General features: G+C 33.4%; 1 protein-coding gene across 12 annotated transcripts in view; it reads left to right on the forward strand.

The window, feature by feature from the left end:
• STAU2 (staufen double-stranded RNA binding protein 2) overlaps positions 1 to 15,321 on the forward strand; it is a 247,946-nt gene that overhangs the window by 22,255 nt on the left and 210,370 nt on the right. For 4 of the 12 annotated variants that reach the window (XM_032470014.1, XM_032470019.1, XM_032470024.1 and 1 more), the window contains exons 3-5: positions 1,702 to 1,831; positions 6,536 to 6,681; positions 15,067 to 15,226. In XM_032470014.1, the coding sequence (XP_032325905.1) occupies positions 1,792 to 1,831; positions 6,536 to 6,681; positions 15,067 to 15,226 (346 nt within the window). In that variant the 5' untranslated portion in view covers positions 1,702 to 1,791. Of the gene's footprint in view, positions 1 to 1,701; positions 1,832 to 6,535; positions 6,682 to 15,066; positions 15,227 to 15,321 lie in introns of those variants that run through there. The other 8 variants (XM_032470025.1, XM_032470022.1, XM_032470021.1 and 5 more) reach the window with 5 other exon arrangements.

Consider the following 15,321-nt stretch of genomic DNA (forward strand, 5'->3'; position numbering starts at 1 on the left):
GCATATACCTGATTAATGACTTGTACTTAGAATATGCAAAGAACTCTTCAAATAAAACAGTAAGAAAAAGAAATGACCTAATTAAAAATATCCAGATAGACAGTCTACTTCATATATGTACATGGCATGTAAACAAATGACAAGATGTTCAACACTTGTCATTAGGGAGATGCTTATTGAAACCACAGTGAGACGCATTACATATGCATTAGAATGGTCAAAGTTAAGACGAGTGACCATACGAAATGTTGGTAAAAAGACCGCATTGTTTTAACAAGGTTTAAATTTTCATTTGGAAAAGTCAGAGATTGTAGTCATGATACTCATGGCCTGCTCTGAATCAGGTCTTTGGGCATCTTCTTTCGGCCAGAACCTTGGTTGCACCCGCAAATATTTTAGAAAGAATAATAGCAATTAGTCTAAGACTTATACTGTAAACCATTTCCAACTTTTGGTGTGGCTTTGTAAAATAATTTTTTAGATATAAAAGTTATGCATATCCGTAAGTAAAACAATACAGTATTTCAAAGCAGAAAGTGAGCTCCCCTGCTTCCCGTCTCACTTCTTTAATACATGAATGTTTGGTTTAAAGAAAAAAATAAGATTAGACATTGAGCTGTTAGAGCTTTTTTTTTCATTCAGTGTTTTATAATGTTTTCCCATGTCGTACATCATTCTTGTTCCAAAGCTGATAGTCCATTGTATTTAATGTGGCCAGTCAGTTGCTGATGGATAGCTATTTAGCTCGTGTATAGTTCTTGCTGTTACAGTCTTGCTCTGTAGGTTGTCATTGTGGGTATCTTATGTGAGTCTTCCTGCTGCATGGATACGTAGAAGTACACTTGCTGTTTTAAAGATAGATGCAATTGAAAACCTTTAATCAATATTGCCAGATTGCCCACCAGAAAGTTTGTACTAATTTATGTTTGTACCAATAGAATTTGCACTTATTTCCACACATCCTTGTCAATACTTACATGATCATTTTTTCATTTTATCAGCCTAATGGGGTAAATTATATCTCATTGGAATTCAAAATTTTATTTTATAAACACAAAGTTGTTGAACACATGTGTTTACTCAATAAATTATGTGAATTGATTTGTGCATATATTCACCCTTTTTTCTGATGGATTTTTAAAAAAAATTTGATTTATGTCATCTTCATATTTTATGGATTTTATTTTATCATCTTCACTTTTTCTTCACAAGTAGCAAGTGTTTCCCAGTTTATAGACTGTTTTTTAGTGTCATTTATGATGTGTTTTGCTCCACAGAAGTTTACATTTTTGTGTTGTTAAATCTATCAGTTTATCCCATTTTGGCTTTTAGGTTTCTTATCAAGGAAAGCCTTCCATGTTATAGGATTATAACAAACATTTAGCCGAGTTTTCTTGTGCTTTTGTCATATTTTTATATTTTGCATTTTAATACTTTTGGAATTTATTGTTGTGTCTATATGAGATAGGAAATTTAATTTTTCCTAATTAATAGGTAATTATAATAGAGCAGTTTGGTCGATGGGTGGTGATTTTGCTTTGACATCCTTAAGTTATGTTATAATTTGAAGTTATAAGATTTATTTTAGTTACAGCTATGGACAGATAGTCACATTTCTCCTAGAAGGCAAGAACCTGCGGAAGGTAAATTCCTTGCTTTTTTGACTCTGTTTTCTTTCTTTTTATTTCACTTGGGAATTAGGATGAGTCCCTTCCAATAGCAGGGAATAGGGAAAGGGGAACCAGCAAAGAGACATAGAAACTGTGTGCAAGTCATTTTCTGGGACCAGGGATGGAAATGGATTCTTCTGTGGAGAGACTTGCCTTGACAGGTGAGGTAGACTGATTTACTAGCAACAGCTCTGACTGTCATTTAACTACCTTCAAAATGATGCTCCTCTAAGTTTTGGCTTAGGAAATTTTTGGTGTTTTGGTGGATTCTGGTCACATAATTTTTTCCTGCTATTTCCTACTGTGCATTTAATATTCTGCTAATGATTTACTTGCATTTGCCAGAATGTGATGTGTTTTATGCGCTTTCTCTTGCATGTGTGCTCTGGAAAAGCTTGGACTATCTTTCTCTCTTCCTTCCTTGCTAACTTGGTGAATTCCTACTTTCCTTAACTCATCTAATCACCACCTCTTGAAGCCTGCCTTTCAACAACAGCCCCTTCACCTGAGGAGTCCCTTCTGACAGCCTTATTATATCACTTAACACATTGTAGTTTAGTGTATTTGTTTCTTATATGTGTGTGTGTTTTCTACCAGACAGTGAGCTCCTTTGGAACAGGGATTTTTTTGCCTGTCGATTGAAAACTATGAGCTATATTATTTTCGTATACTTTGAAGATTCAAGTCCCAGAGAGTCCTAGGACATTTTATAAAGATATTAAAAACAGAATATATCTCAAAAAATAGAGTATGTCTATGTTTTAATGAGTGTGCAGATACTGTTATTAGAAATAGTTATTTTTACTATTGTTACTTATTAAAGTTACAGAGACAAACATGTAAACAAATTTTATATCAACAAAGGTAGAATATTCCCTTACACAAATATGAGAAATCTTAAATGTAGTTTATGTCACACTTGGGAATTTTTCAGTGGAAACAAACTTAATATGTTATGATAAGTCAGTGGAAAAAATAATAACAAATACATGCTTTTTATAGAATATTAAAGAAATGTATGAATAAAATCAGCTTATTCTAACAGCATTTTAACTCAGAATATTTTAGCTTAGGAAACCATGGAAAAGTTTATAAAATCATATCACTCTACTCATATTCGATGAGAGTGTGCTTTGACAAATTGTTTATAAACAGAATAATGCATTCTTACCATTGTTAACAGTGTCTTACATCATTTTATTCAACCAGTGCCATAATTTGGTAATAAAATAGCAACTATCATTTTTGTTTTACTGTCAAGGAAAGTCAAATTTCAATGCTTTCTCAAGGTTACGTGGATATCAGTCAGTGGCAGAGATATCAAAATAGGCTCTTAACCGTGTGGCGTGCGTTCTCTCAAAAGCCAAGTCGGGGGGGTGGTTAGAGCTCAGTGGTAGAGTGTATGCCTAACATGCACGAGGTCCTGGGTTCAATCCCCAGTACTCCCATTAAAAAAATAAATACATTGATAAAAACCTAATTACCTCCTCCCTCCAAAAAATAGCCAAGTCCAGAATTGTGAAATCCATTATCATTTTTATTTACTCTAAGTAGATATCTACTATTCCAGCCACCAAATTACCTTGAAGCCTATTTCAAAATAGCTTCATTGAGGATATTCTTCAGTCTCTTGAAAATGTATACATATGCAGCATTGTATGTATTTCTTACTTTTTGCCCTATTGACTTTTCTAAAAAAGTAATATATAAATTAAGTTTATAAGTCTCAATTTTTGTAGACCAATTTGTTATATAATTTTGTAGATACTCTATCAAAATTTTGGTTTAATTTTTAAATCATTGCTCTATCATTGAGCTCTGTCAAGTAATGAATGTTAATGAGATTTAAATAGAGGAACAGCTATGGAAAATAAAATTTTAATAATTTTGTAAAATAAAAAATCTGAATTAGGACTAATTATTTTTAAATTTACCAACTTTAAATGTTTCAGTTTTAGGTATAATATAAAGTTTTATCGGAGTGAGATCTTTCATGTATTTTGCACACCTTTCACACAAAAACTTAAATCACATGTTAAATAAGTTATTGGATTCCATCAACGGATTCCATGAATCCCATTATAGGATTCATGTTATTTTTATAAAGCAGAACATTAAAATTAATGCAATAAGTTTAACACCATGTTATTAATTAGCATTTTTCCTTTAAAGGATGTAAATCAGATTTTCTTGCCAAGCAAGTTTATTGAGCTATAAACTTACTGTTTTTATCACATTTTAACATATTTAAAACCTATGCTATTAAATTTTTTGTACTGTAAAATTGTCACATTATTCTTTCTGTGCTCCTAATACGTTTTGCATTGTAACATTGCTGAAGAATGAAAATTGTGTTATAATAGCAGTATAAATGCTATTTTAGTGTTATGCAAAATTGACTTGATTTTTAGTAGATTCCGTATTTTCTCATTTTTAACAAATTTTCATTCTTATTTTGCTTTTTGATATTTACATAGCTGTTAACTATTGTACTTGAGTGCTTAATGCCATGATATGCAAGGAACAAAATTTGTTATAGCCCCAAGTCCCCTTGCATTTTATATAGTGACTGACTTTCTGGTAGTTTTTTTAAAAGTATTTTTATTTTTATTATTTTTTTATTTTTTGGGGGGAGGAAATTAGGTATGTATGTGTGTATGTATGTATTTGTTTATTTAAAAGGAGGTGCTGAGTATTGAACCCAGGACCTTGTGCATGCTAAGCATGCACTCTACCACTGAGCTATACCCTCCCTCTGCCCAGTACAGTTTATAAAATGTTTATTTGAACGATACACAGTGGAATAACTAAAATGCAGATTTCCTCAACCTTCTCTTGACTAATACTATTATCTTTTTTGTGCTGTTCCAAAAAGTAACAATTACTAGTTTTTTGTTTGTTTGTTTGTTTTTGTTTCTTTTTGGTTCGCAAGCCACTTAGAATGGTCTAATTGTAGAATCAGCTGACAGCTGTATTGGTCCTACAGTTGGTTGCTTAAGTTCTTTTCCTTTTACTTGTGCCTTACTTGGTATTGGTGTAGTATTCTTATAATTTCTTAATCGTAATGATTGTGATCAAGTTATTATACCAAATTATTAGTCCTGTAAAGAGTACTAAAAAGTTAATTGAAAGTATTAAAAAGAATACTATTTTCTACATTAAACTTTGCCATAGGTAGTTTATAGATGAAGTTCCTAAAACCAGCTATTTCCATTTATTTAATATATTCTCTATACACTGACTGCATTTTAATTGAGCAGGAAGTAATCCATTTGAATGGTTTATGCTAGGTTTTAAAATATTTTTTTTTGACACTGATTAATAGGAAATGAGAGAAAAACTACAAAGCAGTTAAATATGTGTGTAAATGAGATGAAGGAAAAATATAGGATAAAATACTGTAGTATTAGGAAAATATTCTGAAGCTGTAATAATAACCGCAGTAGATTCAAAGTAGATACATTTAAGAATCATAACTGTATAACCTGTGAGTTAGTTAAGTAGAATAGATTTATTACCCATATTTTATAGAGAGAGAACAGTAGGCTTAGTAAATTTAAGTGAAAAATTTTAAGACCTTGCAGGCTAGGGAAGGATTCCTTAAACAAAGCAGAAAAGGCATGGACCATAAAAGAAAGGCTGATAAATGTAATACATAAGCTAATCAATAGAGCAAAGGACAAAAGTGGTTCCCAGAAGAGGAAACTCAAATGACAAAAAACAATATATTTTGTCAAACATCAGATTGTCAGAGATTAAAATACTTTGGCCATATGACCATACTGCATGTTTTCAAGGCTGCGAGGAGGAAGTCGTCTTTCTCATACTGCCAGGGGAAAGTAATTTGATGCAGTCGTTCTGAGTGCTGTTTGGTAGCATGTTTTACCTTGTAAGAGTGAAGAGCTGGAAACAACCCAAATGTCTACTTAATCAGTAGGGGAGAGGATTAAAAAACTGATAAGATATTATGATGTAAATTATATAGCAGTTAAAAGTAATGCACTGAATCTATAAAGTTAAATCTCAAAAACATTGTGAACAGTGAAGAAAGTTGTGAAAATAGGTTTATTATATTACTATTTATGTAAACTATAAAACCACATATTTCTTTATAGATATGCGTGTATGCATATAAATGTAGTTTAGAATATCCTGGAGGGATATATTTTAAATTCACATAGTGGTAGTTTCTGGAAAAGATAAAGGGAACTTAACTGGAATGTAATACTGGTTTTTTTTTTCTTATTAAGACTTAAACAGAACATGTTAATTTCAGTTCTTGATGATAAAAACTTGGTCATTTGTTACATTATTTTTTTCTACTTTTCAAAATTTCATTAAAAAACCAAAATATACTAAAAAATAGTTGGAAGAGTTAGTAATTAAAATTAGGACTTGATTTCCAAGTCTATAGAGTTTTTTTCAATTAATATGCTGCCTCAGAATGAAAAGGAAAAAAAGGAAGCTCAAATGATAAGAAAGGTAGATAAAATTTAGTTTTATAGTAATAAGAAGCAAGGAGATTTATGTGTTTATACTAAAATTTCTTGAGAGGAAGGGAAAGTTATAGGATAAATTAAAAATTATTATAATCTTACATTGTTTTAAAATCTTTAAGCATGCTGTTATCATATATGTGTATAGAGAGCAATTTAGGTACTTAGGAAAAAGCTACCTTAATTTATTGTTTAAAATGTGATACATATTTCTGTTGCATGTATTGAAAGACTTTAGATGATTTGGAATTTTTATATAAAATTTATGGAAATAATTTAATCCAAATATACAATCTGACTTCAATCTAAAAAAGTCAAAACTAGCTTTTCTTCCATTTTGTAAAGTCATTCTTCACAAAAACTTTACAGCCTTTTTATTTACAGCTTCTCTCCAAGATAAAATGGCAAACCCCAAAGAGAAAACTCCAATGTGTCTGGTAAATGAGTTAGCCCGTTTCAATAGAGTCCAACCCCAGTATAAACTTCTGAAAGAAAGAGGGCCTGCTCATTCGAAGGTAAGGTTTCAAAGGGAGGTGGTGAGACATGCTTATCAAAGTCTATCAGATTTATCATCTCAGGTTTTAATTGTGCTTTATTTTGGGGGGAGGGGGTCGCAGAAAGCCTCAAGGCTCTTAATGTTGTATTAAAAATATTTTGAAGTCTGTACCTAAAACATTTTATGTCTCATTATGGTTTTCAGAGCTCTTTCAGATACAGTATTTCACAAAACCCTAATGAAACTACATGAGATACGAAATTTTTGGGGGGGCGGAATTAGGTTGGTTGGTTTGTTTATTTATTTTAATGGAGGCACTGGGGATTGAACCCAGGACCTCATGCATGCTAAACACGCGCTCTACCACTTGAGCTATACCCTCCCCTGAGATGTGAATTTTTTATTTCTATTTTGTAAATTAAACTCAGGTACAGAAAAGTTAAGTGACTTGCTTAATAATTTATGACTGCCAGTGCCAGCACTTGAACGTGTAATCTTTGGCTCCCAAGTATGGAGCTTTTTCAATTAAATTATAACTGCTAACATAAAAATGGAGACAGTAAAATATAACAAGTTACTTAGTGAGACATCTTTCCCAATATGATGTTTAATTCTAAGATTCATCATTTATAAAAGTTGTATATATCATATACATATATAGTTATCTGTGTATTCACTTATAAAATTATTCTTTTAAATGGAAAATTGATTTCTTTTTTTTGTATATATGTTTATTGACGTATAGTCAGTTTACAATGTTGTGTGATTTCTATTTTTATATAGCAGCACATGTATGTTTATATGTATACATGTTACAAAAATATGACTAATGCATTTATGAGCTCTGTTCATCTGTTTTAAAAAGATCTCAATTGTGCACAAATTTCCTTGGCACATTTTTTAGTCTTGATTGGAGATTATGATAATGATCATTAATTTTTGTATACAATGTGGAAACGTTTCTATTAAAGTTGGTTAGTCTTTGTAAAGCAACTGGTTATTGGATTATTTGTTTTCTAGCATCTCCTTCAAAGTAAGGAAAATAAGATGAAACTGAAATGTTAATTTTGTTCCCTATTTCAAGCTTTTATGAGGGATTTCTGGGCAGCACTTTAATTTTTTCACAATATCTTTTGTTCAGAGAAAAGGCAGTGGCCTTGGTCTGTCTGTCTGGTCCTATATCCTGCCTCTCTTTCATACCCATTAATTTATACCTGTTTCGTACTCATTGTTTCAGCCCTTAATCATGTTGAACTGTTTGCATGTCTTATGTTGTTTCATGTTTTTTCACATCTGTCTGCCTTTTCCTATGTTGTAATGTCTCTCTGCTTTGAAGGTCCCTTTGCCTGTAATCATTTTTGAACACTGGGCTCACATTTTTGAAGCCTCTGAAAGTTCTCTGATCCCTCTGCTGGGCTGTGCTGTGGTGCAGTGGTGTATGTCGGTCATTATTGTTGTACTAGACTGAGCTTATTTAGGATAATAAATACTTCATTCTTCTATAGTGTATGGCTCCTCTGGTATGTGTCCTCTTTGCTTCTCATTGCCAGTGCTAGGTATTCATCCTTGAGGTAGACCTCCAGCTTTGAATTTCATGTTAATAGACTGTGTGACACCCATGTGACACCACAGTAGTCATTTGCTGGCCTCTGGGTGATTCCATCGCATTTCTCATGGCTCACTTTCACTCTGATACCCATCCTAACCTTTAAATTTTGGTGATACTGTCTAAATGGAAGGTTCCAGCATGCCGACATGTCAGCTTCTTACACTTCTCCAAGTATCTTGTCTTCCCCTCCCCTTCAGCCACTCATCCCTGTGATCACATTCTTCATTTTATCTTGACCAGTAACTGCAAGACGCTCCATAATTACAATCCTAAACATCCAATTCTCTGTGACACCCAGTCCATTCCCTCTGGTAGTCTGACTTTAATAGTCTTTCCACACCACCAGTCCACTGACTCTACTCCTTTTTTTACTGTTTCTCACTCCCCTCAGTCCTCGCGTGTTTCCTTATCCAGCTTAACTTCCATATGTCTTGTATGTACCCTCAGCTCTCTTCCCCTTCTTGGTTAGAACATCAGCAAAATCCCAACCGAAATGCCAACTCTGCCTTCCCTTTTCGAGTTACGGATGAGCTACCTGTTAAGGCCAACCCTTCTATTTCTGTACTAGATCCCAACTCTTCTCACCTATTCAAGGCTATTCCCCCAGCTTTCTCTCCCTTAACTTTCTTCTGTGTCGTTAAATTACTCTTCTAATGGACCAGGTTTGTTGTGGTCCACATTCTTTTTTCTAGGCAGTGCCGTATTCCCTTGAGTTTCAGGGAGATCGAGAGATCCCTTTGCCAACCTGTGCCTACTGCTCTGGGTGCTTTGGCCATAGACCACACCATTTAGCCTGTAGCTCATTTTTTGAAAAGAGTGAGTACTAGAGTAGCATATTCTTGAATGAAAGAGAATCAGTCTAATATTATTAATGTTAATATTAATTAGCTAGGTCTGGATCCTTATTGTGGAAAGCAAAGTCATTTTTTTGGGGGGGGTGGGGGGAGGAAATTAGGTTTATTTTTTTAATGGAAGTACTGGGGATTGAACCCAGGACCTCCTGCATGCTAAGCATGTACTCTACCACTTGGGCTATACCCTTCCCCAGCAAAGTCATTTTCATTCATGCATGTCTACCAGTGGTTTTAAGTGAGACATCAAATATATTTTAGTGAAATAAATGATTATCTCTGGCATGAAAAAATTAAAACTAGCCCCACCTCATTAATTTCCTTGGGACATTAGCCAATTATATGGCAGTTTACGTATATATGCATATACATGTTTATACATATGCATACACACAACACACTCACTTCTAGTACTGGTTCTCAATCTTGGCTATTCATTGGAATCACAAAGGGAGCTTTAAAAATACGTATGCCTGAATCTCACTCCCAGAAATTCCTAATTAATTGGTCTTGGATGAGACCCAGACATTAGGATTTTTTTAAGGCTCTCAAATGACTCAAATGTGCACCCAGAGTAGAGAAACACAGGGTAGAGATTAATGTCTTCAGGGTGGTGTAGAATTGTCTTCTTATACAGACTTCTTGATGGGAGGTAATGATCCGTCTATGTTTATATGCTTTACTCTTTCTTTCATTGAGTCTTAGAGAATATGAACAACTTGTGGAACTTTTAATATGTGACTATTAAATTAAAAATATTTTAATGTTTGCCTTGTCCCCTTTTGCTTTAATGCTCACTTTTAAATTGACCTCTGAAGTAATTTGTTGCACCTTATATTAATGTGAGTTATAATTATGACAGGGCATTGTCTCTTAGTTACCTAAATACAGTTCTTTATTTTTCCTATGAATTGTTTTGATTTTCTCAAATCTCAAAAGAAGGCTATTATAATGTAGAATATAAGGAAGAGAGCCATGAATAATATAAAGTGGTATTTTCTTCTTTTTCTTTATTTTCCTATTTTGATGAGTTGTCTTTATGAACAACTAAGTTTCAAGCTGCTCTCGTACTGTGTCTCTTTGAGAAGGTTTACTCTGGAATAGGTATCACTGAGGGAGCCAGTATTACCCAATGGCCTTGAAGCCAAGTAGTTTTTTTTTGTTTGTTTGTTTGTTTTTTCTAGATTTACCAGGGTTGATTTTTGGCCTACGTTATCTGGCCTGTGTGGCCTTGAATACCTAATTTAGAATCTCAGTTTTCTCATCTGTAATTTGAGAAATATAATACCTGTTTCAGTGTGGTATAATGGAAAGATGATTCATAAATTCTTAGCAATTATGTTGATGATGGAAGTACCCAGATAATTGTTATCGCTACATGTTAGTAGTATGTAAGATTAAAAAAATCCTTTGTAAAATGTCTGTTTTATTTATAAAGTAACAGGCACTGTTCTTTACTGGGGCTTCCTATTCCCATTTTCTGTGAGGCCGCTATTGAATATTCTAATCAAGTCCTTGATTAGATATGTTCTTGGCAGATAGTTTCCCCTCTTTGTGACTTTTTTTTTTCTTTTTTTAACCAGTGTCTTTTGAAGAGCAGTAATTTTTAATTTTGATGAACTCCAGTTTATCCATTTGTTCTGTAAGATTTTGCTTTACGTATCATATCTAAGAAATTTTTGCCCCATCAAGTCATAAGATTTTCTCCTATGTTTTCTTCTAAATGTTTTATAGTTTAAGTTTTACATTTAGGTCTTATATTTAAGCCTAATTGCCACTTTGAATTAATTTTTGTATATGATGCAAGATATGGAACAAGTTTATTTTTTTTGCATGTAGATGTCCAGTTATTGAAGAGATTATCTTTTCCCCACTACGTTGTCTTTGCACCTTTGTCAAAAATCAGCTGTCCGTATATGTGTGTTTATTTATGGACTCTGTTCTGTTCTATTGGTCTATTTTTCTGTCTTTATGCAAATACTATATTGTTTTGATGACTATATCTTTATAATTCTTGATATCTGATAGTACCAGCTCTCTTTAACATGTATAGGTCTACTCAGGTTACCTGTTTCTTCTTGAATGAGCTTTAATAACTGTGGCTTTTAAGAACTTAAGTTGTTGAGTTTATTGGCATAAAGTTGTTAAAAAATATTTCCTTGTTTTTTTAAAATACTTCAAGAATCTATAGTGATGTCACCGCTCTCATTCTTGAAAGTGAAATTTGTGTATTCTCTTTTTTTCATGATTAGTCTGCATAGAGGTTTACAAATTTTATTAACCTTTACAAAGAACCAGCTTTTGGTTTTATTGATTTCTTTCTCTATTGTTTTTCTATTTTTTATTTTGTTATGTTTGCTTTTGTCTTTATTATTTTTTATCCTGTTTACTTCGGATTTGCTTTGCTTATTTTCTAGTTTCTTAAAATTAAACCTGAAGTTAACTTATTTGAAACCTTACTTCTTTTTTACTATAGGCATTTAGTGCTGGAAATTTCTCTTTAGTACTATTTTAATGTCATTTTCTGAGGTGTAGTGTTTTCATTTTCATTCAGTTTAAAATAGTTTCTATTTTCCCCTTTGACTTCTTCTTTTACTCTTGGGTTATTTAGAAATGTGCTTTTTAGTTTCCAAATATTTGGAGATTTTCCAGAGATCTTTCTGTTACTAGTTTCTATTTTAATTCCATTATAGTCAGAGAACATACTTTGCATCACTTGAATCCTTTGAATTTGTTGTGACTTGTTTTATGGTCCAGAAAGTTGTTTATCTTGATAAATATGTAAGAAACTGAGAACAAATATATTTCTGCTCTTTTCGGGTAGAGTGTTTTAAAAACATTCCAATCAGATTATGCTGGTTGATCGTATTGTTCAAGTCTGGTATTCTTCCTCATTGTCTGCTTGGTAATTGTTATATCAATTATTGAGAGAGGAGCTATTGAATCTCTGACTTTGATTGTGGATTCTCTTTTTCTCTTTGCAGTTCTATTAGTTTTTGCTTCATATATTTTGAAGCTCTGTTACTAGTTGCCTAAGTGTTTAGAATTGTTAATATCTTCTTGATTTATTGCCCCTTTTATTGTTATGAAATGACCTTTGTTATCACTTGTAGTAGTCTTTGCTCTGAAATCTACTTTGTCTGATACTAATATAACCATTCTGACTTATCATTGATATATTTTATCATGATATATTTTTTCTATCCCATTGCTTTTAAACCATGTGTCTTTATAGTTGAAGTACATTACTTGCAGGCTAGCATATAGTTGGATTTTGCTTTTTTATCCAGTTTGACAATCTCTGCATTTCAAATGGGGGCATTTACACCATTTTATTTTAATTTTCACAACCATTCTGTGTGCTCTTATTACTCAAATTTCGCTAAAGAAAACAGAGGGAAAGAATAAGAAACTTCCCTAACATTGCGCATAGTAAGTGGTGGATCTGCGACTTAAGCTCATGAACAGTCTGTTCTAGGATTCCTACGTGGAATTATTATTGTAGCAGGACTCCTTTTCTCTCGAGTTTTATTAAAATATAATTGATATAGAATATTGCATTAGTTTTAGGGGTTCAATGTAGTGAGATTCTTAAGAGGCTGCAGAACAGCAGAAGATTGACTTGGATGCATTTATATTTTACAGAATGTTCATGCTGATGGTGGTAGGAAGGATGGTTTGAATGGGAAAGTTTTATGTTAAAGGAATGATGTTAGGATGGTCTTGTGGTAATTTAGGGGAGAGACACTGATATTCTTCACTAAGACATTGGCAAAGGATATAAAGAAAGGAGGCCAGATCTGAAAAATATTTTTGAAGTTGAATCAATAGTTTGATAATTGAATGCAGGGGAGAATGGAGAGGGAAATGGAGCAGACGAAGAAGGCCACTCTGAGGTGCCTGGCTTATGAGACTTGGGACGGTGACATCTGGAAGATCAGGAGGCAGCACTTCTGAGTTCATAGGGCTCTTAGCCTAAGGTGGTGACCGAATTACGAGGAACAGTTTTGAGGTGTTGCTGAATGAGTCTTAGAAAGGTGAGGATAAACAAAGAAGGTTGAGGTTTTGAACCTGAATTAATGGAAGAATAATGGATGGAGCATTCTGGAGTGTGAACTGATTTGGAGGAGAGTAGAAGAGGTGATGTGTTTTAGGGCAGAGTTCTTTGTTAAATACTGTAATTTGAAAACCAGAAGAGCTAGTCATTGAAAAATCATTTTAAAATCAGGTAAATGTATTGAAAGATATGTTTCAGGTATATATTTTATACTAAATCAGAATAAAAGAAAGATTATTCACTTTTAACAGGTCTATATTCTGAATTTCAAATGGTTATAAATATTTTCAAGTCTGTATTTTGAAAAATTGGAAACCTACAGGAAAAATGGAAAGAGAAGTATAATGGATATGCTTGTCTTTCACATTTACTAATCATTAATTTGTTTGCTACATTTACTTCTTTTCTTGCTCCTTCTGTGTAGATATATACTTTCTCCTTGAACAATTTGAAAGTTAATTTCAACTATCATGACATTTCATCCTTAAATATTTGTATATCTATCTTTTAAGACCAAAGACATTCTTCTACATAACCATAATACTATCATCACTCAAGAAATTTAACCTTGACTGAATATATTATTTAGTATATAATCTATAGTCATTTTCCCTGATTGTTCCCTAAATGCCCTTGTATACATTTTTTTCTTCCCAGTACAAATCCAGTCAAGGATCATACATTATACTTTGTCATGTCTTTTCATGTCTCTTTAGCATCCTTTAATCTAGGACAGCCCGTATGCATTCTTTTGTTGGCATTTTTGAAGAGTTTAGGCCTGTTGTCTTACAGAATACACGATAGTCTAGATATTTCTGAGTCCCTGTGATTAGATTCAGGGCAAACATTTTTGGCCAAGAATACTACATACTTCTTACTGGATCGTATCAGGAGGCACATGATGTCTGTTTGTATGGTTATTGATGACGTGAACTTTAATCACTTGGTATTTTCTATCTGATCGCCTTCCTGAAAATACACGTTTATTGCCTCATAATTAATTAGTATTTTGAGGTTCATACTTTGTGTTCCTACAAAATAGGAAGCTGTCTGTGGAGTCAAACAGCAGATTGTGTGTGTATATCCTGTAACTTGATCCTAAATGTTAAAGGTGAACAATAGGTTTTGGACCTCATAAGGAAATATGATGTGAATGGAATGTTAGGATAAGGGTAAGGGTGGGTGACATGAAGATGGACAGGTCCATCCTTTGCACCATGCTACAAGGGGAACAATAGAAGGTTTTTAACCTAGTGTTGGTGGGAGTGATGCAATTGGGTTTGAGTTTTAGAAAGATAGCTTTAGCAGCAGTCAGTTGGGAGATTATTACATCTCAGCTGAGATGATGAAAGACTGTGTCCAGTGCAGCAGTGTCACTGGCAGAGAGAAGAGAGATTGGAGAAGTATTTATGAGGTTAAAATTGACCGAATTTGGTGACTGGTTAAAGGTTGGTTGTGGAGGATTGAGAGTTTCTTGGTGACAGAATATTCAGTAGGATTGTCTGACTCATTGACTATATTGTGCTAAGTATGAAGTTTAAGGAATGAGATTTTATAAAAGTTACAGGGACAGGACCTGTTGGATTCTCTTAACAGTTTCTCTTACTCTGTTATTACTCTACTTTTTTGAAGACTATTTGAATGACATTAACAATGTGATTCCATTTGGGGAAGTCATTTCTTCTTGATATATTCCACCCAAAATGTACACTTTAAAGCTGCCATTAAGCCTTTTGATAGGATAGAACAGAATTTGGCAAAATCTCTTAAAATTCTTTCACTCTGGCTCAAAGATTTTGATTCTGTGGTGTGTCTGTTTTTCGCTGACTGCACGCTTTATGTCTGAAAAATTTCAATGTTTTCTTTATTTCTTTATGTTTTTCCAAGATGTTCTCAGTGCAGCTGAGTCTTGGTGAGCAGACATGGGAATCCGAAGGGAGCAGTATAAAGAAGGCCCAGCAAGCCGTCGCTAATAAAGCTTTGACTGAATCTATGCTTCCCAAACCAGTTCAGAAACCACCCAAAAGTAATGTGAATAATAACCCAGGTATGGCCCTGACTCGTTTCCTTCTGTTGTGTTGTTACGTCCTATATGTGCTGTCCTTACCCAGTGGCATAGTCAACAGGCATTAACAGGACAGA

This window comes from Camelus ferus, chromosome 29 (assembly GCF_009834535.1).
Source record: "Camelus ferus isolate YT-003-E chromosome 29, BCGSAC_Cfer_1.0, whole genome shotgun sequence".
NCBI classification, from domain to species: Eukaryota; Metazoa; Chordata; class Mammalia; order Artiodactyla; family Camelidae; genus Camelus; species Camelus ferus.